At 32.5% G+C, this 11,694-nt stretch overlaps 1 protein-coding gene across 2 annotated transcripts in view; it reads left to right on the plus strand.

Moving 5' to 3' along the window:
* Positions 1-6,153, plus strand: part of LOC108736360 (leucine-rich repeat-containing protein 15-like) — an 87,171-nt gene extending 81,018 nt beyond the window's left edge. For both annotated transcript variants that reach the window (XM_018468758.1, XM_025974082.1), the window contains one exon: positions 3,094-6,153. In XM_018468758.1, the coding sequence (XP_018324260.1) occupies positions 3,094-4,251 (1,158 nt within the window). In that variant the 3' untranslated portion in view covers positions 4,252-6,153. The remainder of the gene's footprint in view (positions 1-3,093) is intronic.
* Positions 6,154-11,694: the final 5,541 nt, after the last annotated feature.

Genomic DNA, 11,694 nt, shown 5'->3' on the forward strand with positions numbered 1-11,694 from the left:
TCTAATATTTATTCTTTTTCCAAATTAAGAAATAAGACAAAAACATTTCTTATTCAATTAATGAAGCTTGTTTGTTTCGCTTAAATGACTTGCAAAGAGCAGAGTTTAAATAATTAAAAAAGTATATATAAAACTACATCTGTAGGTGTTGCGCAATATATGGAAATTACTGTGTGTACTTAGCATAAAGTTACTCAAAATAACTCTGTGGAAGATGGATGAATAAGTTGATACAAAAGTTTCTGATAAAGCTATCTGCGAAAGTAAAGGACTCATCATCCGCTTGTAGGTGATTTAACCAATAGTGTTTTTTATTCAAAGCCAATCGCACATGCAAATAGTGTTTACAAGAATCTTTTTTTCAAAAGGAGGAAAAAAAAATGAAACACAAAGTCCTAGCACATGCCAACCCGCAAGCGCAAAAAGATTCCCGAGCAGGCTCGCAAAAAATATTGCAATGAAGACCATGAAGACTCGAGGGGATCGAATGCAGAGTAACTGAGGACTTCTAGGCGTCGGCGAAAGACAATTTTACTTTAAAGTTAGGGCAACCCTCCGAAAAAATATTGCTACTATATGGTTTGTAATGTAATTCAAGAACAGCAATACGATGTATAATAAGCTAAATTCCATGAGTCGATTCCGACTTACATATGTGTGTTGAGCGAAAAAAAAGTCCGACAATTCCGTCCGTCCGTTGCGTACCGTCCGTCCCATTCCGATATATGTGCGCGCTCCATTATTTGTTATTTTTAAGATAAGACGGATTCTGATGTATGTACGAAGATTATTCCCAATCTAATAAATTGTACTTACATATGCAGAGTATAACAGAAATAAGTGTCGCAGTACTGTACTTATCAACTGGTGATTACCAATATCAGTGTTGTATTTATTTTGTATTTTTTTGCTTATGTATTGTTTATTTGTTGGGTTAGGTTAGGTGTGATTCAGGGTGTTTACGTTAACAGCCAACCTGTATTGTGCAGTTCAATAAGCTAATTCAGTAATACAACTTCAATTATTAGTATAGGACAGTCACTGTAGAACAGTTGACAAATTCTTGATTTCAAAGAAGACAATCCCCCAAAATAGTACTCGCGAAATAGCAGAAAACGTTGGTAATTTTTAAACAAACAGTTGCTGCATCCTTATCATTTACAGCGAGTGCAACTCTTGTTTGAAAGTGATTTTTAGCTGCGAGTGGATTTGTATCGATGGTTTCGAAAGAAAACTACTGTATAGCCTAATTGTACATAGGGTGTTCTTTACAGACTTTTCTTCACGTGGGAAGGAATAATAATCAATATTGGTCTAACGCAAAATTACATGTTGTACGTTCCACGCGAATTCAAGAACTGTTAGCGCTAAATGCGTGATGCGAAGTTTTTGGATAATTATTTGATATGTGAAATATTATTCTGAAAATTCATTTTTGAATTTTTTACTCACTTTTATTTTCAGATTAATATTTCATATTAAACTAAGTCACTTCTAAAAATTGTATGTATGCTTAATCATAGTATATTCAGTATATATAGTTACATTAGTTCGACGGATCGTTAGCCGTATAGGTCGATTGGTCGTTGTTGCTGTTGTCACCTCTCATAGTTTAGTGGTCAGAACATTGGTGCGTAAAGCCAAAGGTCTCGGGTTCGATTCCCGGCGAGGGTGTGACAACAGCAACAATTTTTCCCTCATTAATTTGAGGTAGCGTGTAGTGGGTAATAAATTCAAAAATGAATTTTCAGATTAATATTTCATATTAAACAAGACTTTCAGTTGTAAATGTCCTTTGACATCACGTGGCTGTAATTGTAATCTAGTATTTTATCTTTATAACTGTGCTGATAACAAGAATTAGGTCAATAATCCTTGTCGGTCAATATTGTGTAGAGACTATCATTCTATTCCTTTATTTCTCATTTTTTAATTATAATCTCGTAAACTACATTCGGAAATTAAACAAATATGAATAACGTCAAATAGTCATTTATGATATATTATACATACCTATATAATAAAAAATGGGTGCGTGTACTTATGTACGCGCGTGAGAAGTTATACTTCTTTGGCATCATTAAAAATAGAAAAATACACAACATGTCAAAATCTTCTGTCACACAATGATAAAGAAAAGACGTATGTAATAAAAAACAATAAAACAAATAACGGATGTCTTACATTATATTTAAATAATCTATTAAATTTTTGTCACGAACTTTTTATTAAATGTTCTATTAAATTTATTTCTTTATTTTGTAAATATTAAATAACCAATAATAAATATTCAACATTGATAATTTAATAATATTTAGTATTAATTATATTAAATAATGATATTTTAATTTATATCAATAAATAATACATAGGGATAACTAACCTCAATTATATTGGAGCACTTAAAAAAGTATTTTAGCACAATTTTTTCACTAATATTCACAAATAGTAAATAATATTAATCCAAATATTCAATTTAAATCACTACTGAATATATTTTATTGCCACATATATAATTCGCACTTGTATGAAAATAAAACACGTGTTGTGACTGTAAAAACTAAAACCATGTGGATAAATATTATAAATAAATATGAAAACAGTGATCAGAGGCGACAAGCGTACCAACATGCGCGACTAAGAGAGGTTTTATTTCTATTTCGTTGGTAGCTTTTTTCCGAGACTTAATGAATTCGGTTGAGTGGGCAACTTCATCCTGTTAATTTTGTGTTACAGTGATGCGCGCGCATCTTGAAATTTCACTCTCATCAGTTTTTCATAACGCGCCTAAAGAAGTATAACTTCAAAAAACTTTTATCGTTAGTTTTCTACATAAAATTAAATTTCGTTGGTATTTGCAGCAGTGGATAACTTCTAACTGATTGAACCAGCCAAATAATTTAATTTAATAATAAATTATAAAATTTTATTTGCAAAATAGGAAGGATTTATAAGTGGACGAGCATTGATTCGGGCATTTGTTTTTAAATTCATTTAGATCGGAAGTAGGTACACATATGTAGGAAATTTCGCACTGCCGCAGTACAAAATTATAAAAGATTTCCTCTGAAAAGTTTTTTTCTTTTGTTGCAGCAATTGCAGGAGCTTGAATGCAGAGGGTGTGCCTTGCTTTCAATTAACGCGGAAGTTTTCCAACATCTGCAGCAACTAGTTTCTCTTGACTTCGGTTCGAACGAAATAGAGCGAATATTCGCAAACGACTTCATGCACCTGACAAATTTGAAAAAGTTGAAGCTCGATGGTAACCGACTCTCCGCCGTTTCCAACGGGGACTTTGTTTATTTGACTAATTTGGAAAAACTAAATCTAGCAAGAAATGCAAACAGCAAAATTGAACCAAATGCTTTCGAAAGGTTATCTGAACTGAGAGTTTTAGATATCGGTTATAACAGATTGGACGAATTAGATTCGAACATGCTAAGAGATCTTTCAGATCAGTTAGAAACGTTGGTTTTGAGTGGAAATGGATTGTCGATATTTTTTGTGATAACATTAAGGAATTCAACTGTTTTGAAGGAATTGCACTTGGCTGACATGGGAATAACGGATATCCCACCGGCAGTTTTGCCGCCGAATTTAGAAGAATTGGATTTATCTGGCAATTACCTTTTTTACTTTCAGCCTGGAGCGATTCCTTCAAACCTTTCTGTCCTTGATATTTCGCGTAATCGTTTCAGAGGGCTCAATGAGGACGTCCTTGTTCAGATAAGTCAAGTGCCTGTTCTAAAATTGAAAGATAATCCGTGGCTTTGTGATATGTGCCACATAATCCCACTTTTACAGAGAGTAAATATAAGTGAAGATATACGAAATGTACAGTGTTTCGGTCCGCGTTCCCATGAAGGAAGAATATTAGGAACAATTTTGCAAAACGAGCTCGAATGGTGCTCCGCTCCTGGCTATACGACAAGCGACACAAGCGGTTATTTTCTACAGGACACCAGGATAGGGATAATAGCGGCAACCGCATCCGTTCTGCTTCTTATCCTAACGGGAACGGCCATTATAGTGGCCCTGTGTTACTCGAAAAGGCACGCTGCAAAATATTATACCCACGAGGAAAAACGGGCGGCCGAAAGCGAGTCGATTTTCGACAATCAGATGAGCTTCCTAGGAGATGATAAAGAAATCAGCTTTAAATTCCCAGTGGACTACGGAGAGAAAAAGGTTGCCATTGCCACTATCGACGACGAGATAAAGAAAGACAAAATGATCACTAACGGACTCTAAATAGTCTGCGGTTTGTGAAATTGTTCATAAGCTGGCCATTTGTGTGATAATGTGATGTGATCTATTGGAATAATCTGAAAAGGCTTTATCAGAAAAGGTTCGATGTAACGAGTGTTCTTTGTTCGCAAAAATGTTAAAGGTGCGAAGACATTTACTTTATTATACGCCAGTATTACGTGTAATAATGCGAGAGAAGCGTTTTCGATGCCAAATATGGGGACCAGTGACAAATACATTCCCTAAACAACAACAACAATAACAACATAGGTAAATAAAAAGAATGCCTTATAAAACCGATTTTAGAAATCTCTTTTCTTTTTTTGAATATATACAATGTAACGTGTGCGTATTATAATACAAATTAAGCTTTTTATAATATATATTGATGTATTAATAATGCCTTAATATACGGTAATAGTTTGATATTAGAAGTGATTTAGAATGACATAAACTTTGGTCTTAGATTGCGCGATGACTCCTTCCGTTTATTGATTTTTACCAATTTCTATCATTTAAATACCTACATTTACTGGTAGAATGGTTAGAATCAAAACAATAACAGCCGATGTCATTGTCTCCCAAATGTACAATATGAATGAGATGAGAAGGTTCATGCCATTCTAAACCACCTATACCGTACGATACATGGTACAAATCATGACACTAGATATACTGTGTTATCAGCATACCATCGTTGTTTAAAAGATAAACATATATTAAGAAGATTTACTAAAGAGTGCGAAAATTGGTCCCGTATAACGGACAGGGAAAAGGCGGGTTTTCCCCAAAAAAATATATGCATACGTGGGTATCTTTAAAGTGCGTATTATTATAGTGAAAATAAAATCATTTCTTCATTGCTGAATTAGCCAGTAAATTTGCGAAAATGTAGTTTTCCAGTATTTTAAAATTTTCTCGACTGTTTACGAAAAAATGTTTCAAGAAGAAGTCGAAGAAGATACTAAAGAGATATACAAAAATCGCTATTTTTTAAATAAACTATTATGATCTGATATCTGTGGTCAATTGTTTATTAAAAAGGCACTTTTGACAACTTAATTAAGAGTTGTACTTTTAATCTGAATTTATGACTTCGCAAAATAATTTGCAAAAAAGTGTTTACTTGGAAAATGAAATAACAAGACGAATTTTATTGCAATCGGCAGTTTTTCTATTAGAAAGACACGATTTATTTTGTAAATTAAAAAAAAACATCATCTACGACCAATAGAAGCTGAGATAATTAATAAATAATACATTGTAAAAGGTGCCCAAATATGCAAAGGTATCGCTGTTTGCTTTTTTTTGGAATCACCCTCCGAATTGACTCTTTTTCCTGGTCTAAAAACGACTGCTGCTAAATGCTATTCGAGCAATTACATTGTCGTTTCGTTCTAATTTTGTTTAATTAAAAATAAAATTAGTAGCAGCAGGTTTAGTGCCAACTTACATAAATAACAATAGTGCTAACTTTACTATTAAGCCAGTTGTTGAGCACCCTTTAGTAAATCAACATAAAAGGTACTGAAACCGGGTTCTAAGTATTATTTTGCTTATGACAAAGTATTATATTCGAGACTTCATACTTAATTATCACTTGACTGTTTATTGATTTTTTTAAATCTTATTTATATCCTATGGTAATTACAAAGATTTTGTAAATACGAGTAAATATCTAATATATTTTAAAAAAAAGATTACAAACTGTAATGTTTATTTACTTCGCTTGTAATTTTGATACAGATAATTATTTCTTCTTTTATTTTAATTATTTTTGTGAGTATTATAGAAATTAAGTAGATGTGATAAACTTGTAAACTGTTTTTGTACAGATTCCATAAGATTACATTAATTTTATTAAATCTGTTCAATTCAAATGAAAATTTCCTCAATAAAACTAAACAGCAGGTATTTAAATAAATAATAAAGTTGCAAGAAAATTATCTTTACATGTATGTATGTGTATTAAGTACTTAATGTTACTAAATCAAAAGAGTGAAAAAATTAAACACATTGACGGCCTTATACATATCATCAGAATTTTATATTTGGCACTGTATTATAGATACATATTTATGTTGTTAGATCAGAAATAAACCATTTAATGAATCGTATTATCATTATTTTATTAATTACACAAAGACAATTACGTAAAGTTGTTAGCCACTAACCGAACATTAATGATTACCAAACAGTTTGCGATGTTAGTAATTCTTTATCGGCAATAGTAGGTTGGTCGAACTGTCTGCCGCGTACTGATGAGACCAAACTAGTTCAAAATCGATCCACGCCTGACAGTTTCGACAGATCATTGATCCAGGTCTTAAGGCACCTAATGGTTTAACTTGTTAACCGAAATATCCGCCATATTGGTATCGTAACATTACGTTGCAATAATATAGGGATATGGGGCTTTTCATGTCAGAAAAGCCTTTAACTTTTAATTTCGTTCAATGTATAAAATTCTATACAAAATCTTCCATTCGTTTCTGTTTATCACATAATATGAACAGTGGTGTAGAAGAGAACGGGAACCCTCCCCCATAAAATTTTAATGGACCCCCCCTTCTCTTTATTTTATCAATATATTAGGTGTATTTTCGGGTAATCGCGTTGTTTCCTTGAAAATATTGTAAAGGGAATTTGGGACCCTCTGCGGTCCCGTTAGCTACACCACTGAGTATGGACGAACTCATCTTCATTACTTATCTACTAATTACGTATTTTAAAAACATATTAAAAACAAATGCATGATCCTGTGTTGCTCAAGTTTCAATGCTCAGTTGTTTATTAATACGTAGGTATCAGTAGGCTGCTTTTACATGCGTTATTTTTCTAATAAATATGTTAAAAAAGTGTGGTCACATTCTTATTCGGAAAAGTTTAGTGGTGTTATCTATTCGAGGATCGGACAGAAGTTCGTAAAGAATGCACTGTAGTGTGGACCAGGTCAAGTAACTGACTCTATTCCGTAAGTGTATGTGTTTGATTGACATGGTCAACTATCACGTTCTGACAAACAAACCGATCTTAATCGACATAAGATATTACATGTTCATTCTTGCGAGTTGCTTTTTGTATAAAACAGTGTAAAATTGTTAATTAAATGAACGGTTATTCGGAGTAGAAACGTTTGTTGCAGTGTATATTAACTTTAAACTTACATATTTTATATGAGAATAAAGTGAAAATGACATTATGAACTTAAATAGAGTTTGAAGTGCGTGTTTCTGTTTTTGATAAGATGGTTTCCCAAGAGAAAATGGATGAAAGCCATGCGTTCCAATGGTAAATTGAACGGGAGTTGTTTTGGTTAGAATACAAAATCAGGTAGGTAAAATATTTTCAGTTTCTTGGTAGAGATCCTGTTCAAAAGAGGAGTTAATACAGATTTTCAACAGGATTACTAAAAAGTTCTTTTTAATACGTTATTTTGCTATGCAAAATCTTATTAAGATGAATCATTGTTACCTTTTTGGGAAAGTTATAAGTATTGCAATAATCTGATAAAGTTTTTGTGCATTATATTCGCGAATATCCTATAGGACTTTCGACTTATTGCAAAACTAATCCGCGTGTGTTCAATACGCAAACATTGAGTTTGAATTACAGTACAAATAGAATAATTATTATAACTAGGGTAATATTACAATAATCAATTGCTAATGTACCTATAACACTTCGTTGGGTAAAGGTGTAGATGATGGCCCCCAGGAGGTCTCCCCCACAATTGCACCATAAAAACTTCGTGGGGTTGAAAGTTGATTATTTTGACAATTTTTATACACTATAATTAAAATGAAATTTCAATAAAATAATTATTTTCAAGCGGGTGGAGGTGAGGCATCCAAAGAGGGTGGTCACTTGAACAAAACCCGATAACCTAACCTAAGCTAACCAATTGATAAAAGATATTTAAATAATGTTTTATACAACTTTCTCAATATTTTTATGTATTTTTCATTAGTTTTACCTTTGAATATTGTTTAAGTATGACTATATAAATATTTACATGCCTAGAAATGTATAAAAATTGGCATATTTATTAACTTTGAACCCCCATAACTTTTTATGGGGGGTGAGACCGCTACGAACTTTTTATGGTACAGTGGTGGGGGAGACCTTTTTCGATCCCCACCCCATTCGGGGGTGGGGGCCATTACCTAGATCTTTACCCTTCATTGAAATAAATAATTACTTTACTTCTAATTATAATTAGCAAATTGACAAATTATTGTTAATATGAAATTTTTCAGCTTGTATTTTAACCCTTTTTCGAAATCAGATCGACCGATCGTGGGCGTAGTTGACCAAACTATGATGATGATATTTTAACTATATTTTATTTGTATATGAAGTTGGGGAAGATCAGTAGAACCATCACAATGTTCTCGAGCTTTTTCTGTTCATATTATGCAAAGCTCTTAATTATCTAATGCACTTACACCTATTGCTTGTTCTCAGGAATAATTTCAAAAACGTCGTTTTCCCGATGGATTATTCCTCAAGTTTTATTAAGCGTTTACGACCCACCCTTAGCACTTAAGTGGTTTTATTACAAGATTGTTATCTTCTCTTTAACTTGTTTGTGCTTCGAAACTAGAAAACTTTAAATTAAATCGTAAACCACAAAGCAGACAGCTTGTCAAAAGTTTACCGTTGGCAGTTCTACTGCAAACATTAAAACCTTCACTCCTTTAGAGAACGTATGTCTGTCTATGTGTAAGAAAACATCTCATTTCCTTTTCACGTTGAGATTCTTTCGTCTATCGCTTTAGATATATTTTCATCATATTTGACGTCTTTAAAATTTTATGAAGTAATGCAATATACATGCACATATGTTAACCGCAAAACGACTGAATTCACACAGTAGAAATGTCTGTATCGTGAATATGGTAGACAACTTTAAAAAAATAACTAAAATTACGAAACTCTATTGCAAAGGGATGAAAAAGCTTTGTTTAGTCTATCTGTTTTTACTATTGTGTGCATATTCTGAAGTTCGGCAAGGATAGGTTGCTTTAATTAAATACCAAAGGTAAATGATATAGCTGTCTTGAAGTTTTGTAATGTGATTTTCTACACTTTCTCAGGGTAATCGTTGAAGGGTTCATAATTTTCTGTTTGTATAAAAATTCTAGACCATAAAAAATGAAAAATCATTATCTTACTATTTAATTCGGGCTAAAGTGACTATAGAAAGATTGATAGATAGATAAATAGATAATAAATTTATTTTGTTTTACAAGATATATTTTTATTTCATACAGATGAACATTACATTTTTACTTGCTCTATTCTTTTTACTTAAATATTGCTTTCCTTCGTGCTTTGCTGCTATTTTTCTCTTCCACAAAATTTTCCCCATTGTTATCTTTTTCTTCCATATAAATTTTCAATTTTCTTTTCTTTCCTTTATTCCAAAATTTGCCTTGTAATTTTCTTTTCTAAGTCTTGTAGAAGGTATTTTGGAGTATTTCTAATTTTGAAATCCAAGTTATGTATCTGTCTTGAATGCTTGCAATTTCTTTTTCTTTCTCCCTAACCCCATATTTCCACTTCGTACAATAATAATGCTCTCTGCCAACGACTCGTAATGACTACATGCAGACTTAAATTGAACTCAAAAGATTTAAAAGTAAATAAGAGGAAAAATTAGCCCAAAATAAAATGATGAGTCCTTTTCTGCTTTTCACTCTCGAAGGTCGAATATTCAGCGTAATGAAACAATAATGTAATAATTGTTAATCGATAGTTTTCACTTATGTTTATCCAGCAATTTAAAAAGTAACAAAATTATGGAGTAAATGGACTCTTGTGTCTCTATCCTCCGTTATGACTTCTGACTTACCGCCTTCTTATTAATTATTATTACTAACACTCTTCTCAATTGATGGACTTCGTTCAACCCCCATTCGACAAGTCCCAACTCCTACACATTTCATTAAACACCCGAGATAAAAATATTCAGTCTCTCAGAGTCTCTGAAAATGAGACTCGAGTCTCCGTTTCTCATCTCTGGGAGACTGGAGAGAGACTGAAACTTTTTGTCTAGGGCAGTTACATAGAGGTCGCTACGGTTTGGTTACATTTAGGTTATCTATTCCAATCTTTTGAATACTCTCATATATGGATATGAGAAAAGTCCACCGGACCGAGGCTTCTTTTTATACTTAGAACTTTAGTTGAATAATATATTCTGTTGCATATTTACTTTTATAGAGCAAGCGTCTAATTTAGCTTAAAAATAGACAAAATTTAAAATCTAAAAATATCAAATGGTAAAAGCTGATTAAATTATTTCTAGATTATAATAATTGTACGATCATATAACAATATAATACTTTAGTTTAGGATTTTTTGAACAAACAATTATATTTAAGCTATCATTGTTGGTGGCACTTACAAATATTTATGTTTATGAGTGGAATAACCCCTCATTTTAATAGAACAATAGTAGTAATAGTACAATAAACCGTCCCTTCGCAGAAGACTGCAATTAGGTAGGTACCTAGCAACATTGTCACCAGTCATCCTGTATTCATATCAGGCAATTACGCATATCTACAAATTTGAATGTAAGGGAGGTACCACCCTTCCACTTTGTTTTCTGTACCGCCCACAATCCAGAATTCAGTTAGAACAATTTTTGAAAGGGAAACAAACAGTAATCAGGTAACCATTGAACCATTTAAACGATCACCATTTTCCATTGCAAGTGTTGTACATGTACTAATTTGTTAATAAATTAAGTTCAAATGTTTGGATGAATTTTTGTGAACAACCCAACATTAAACAATAATTGTTTAAAAAAATTACATGTCATTAACGTACCTATGGGTACTATTAGGGGATATAAATAAACATTTAAGTCTATGAATTTTCCTATACCACGGTGTATTTTTCAAAAGTTTATGCCGCTCTTTGAAGATTGTATGCAATAGCGTTAAATTCGCCCCTAGTGTATACATTATATTATCGCACAAATATTGTGGAATAGATGCGACTGTTTGTGCTTTTAGTTCCGCGTAGTAGTGAGCACAGATTATCTACATACATCAGCACCGAGAGAACATTTTCAAGTTGAGAACAAGAAAACGAGCTCTCAAAACAAATTGTATTTTTGCGCTTGACAGTTTTCACATTGCATAATGATGAATGAATCCGGCAAATGTATTCGCTTTAACTGACATATTCTTCCTCACTTTGTCCACAGAGGTTTAAAACGAAGATCGGTGACGTGCAAAAGTGCGATTTTTTTTACACCGCAGCAAATGATCGATGACAATAGGAAATTTAAATTCCTTCGGTTTCTCACAATATTTTCAAACTACCATATCGTTTTATGTTTTGGCGTTGGTGCAAAAATACGCTTTTATAACTAGGCGTAATTAGGATTAGTATTTTTGGGGGTGGCGATTGAGAAGTAAGCAATTTATT

This window comes from Agrilus planipennis, unplaced genomic scaffold, assembly GCF_000699045.2.
Source record: "Agrilus planipennis isolate EAB-ADULT unplaced genomic scaffold, Apla_2.0 scaffold64, whole genome shotgun sequence".
NCBI classification, from domain to species: Eukaryota; Metazoa; Arthropoda; class Insecta; order Coleoptera; family Buprestidae; genus Agrilus; species Agrilus planipennis.